The sequence below is a fragment of the Pterocles gutturalis genome, unplaced genomic scaffold (assembly GCF_000699245.1).
Source record: "Pterocles gutturalis isolate BGI_N339 unplaced genomic scaffold, ASM69924v1 scaffold24279, whole genome shotgun sequence".
In the NCBI taxonomy this organism is placed as follows: Eukaryota; Metazoa; Chordata; class Aves; order Pterocliformes; family Pteroclidae; genus Pterocles; species Pterocles gutturalis.
This window is the reverse complement of record NW_010136407.1, coordinates 1977-2295: the sequence shown is the minus strand read 5'-3', so window position 1 is coordinate 2295 and position 319 is coordinate 1977. Positions and strand designations below refer to the sequence as shown.

The 319-nt window shown below is 67.1% G+C and overlaps 1 protein-coding gene across 1 annotated transcript in view; it reads right to left on the bottom strand.

Moving 5' to 3' along the window:
* Positions 1–8: 8 nt before the first annotated feature.
* LOC104468240 (retinal homeobox protein Rx1) overlaps positions 9–319 on the bottom strand; it is a gene marked incomplete at its 3' end in the record, with an annotated part of 1980 nt that continues 1669 nt past the window's right edge. The window contains exon 2 of the mRNA XM_010082300.1: positions 9–29. Within this exon, the coding sequence (XP_010080602.1) occupies positions 9–29 (21 nt within the window). The remainder of the gene's footprint in view (positions 30–319) is intronic.

The window sequence follows — 319 nt, the reverse complement described above, 5'->3', positions numbered from 1 at the left end:
CACTTGGCTCGTCGGTTCTGGAACCAGACCTGTGAGGGGAGAGCCAGGGTGAGCCCCACTGTGCCCAGCCGGTCCCTCGCAGCGTGCCCACATGTCGGTCCCCCGTGGGGTGCCCCGCAGAGCTCCAGCGATCCCCAGCACACCGTGTGCCTCTGCCAAACCCTCCTGCAAACCCCAGACTCCAAGGGCACCTCTGGGGTGTGGAAAGCGAGATTGTCACCGCGTAGCCCCCACCCTTGCTGCTCCATGGGGACGCACCCCCCCGGCTCCGCAAACACCCACAAGGTCCCTGGTACGACGCTATCGGGGGCTCAGCAGC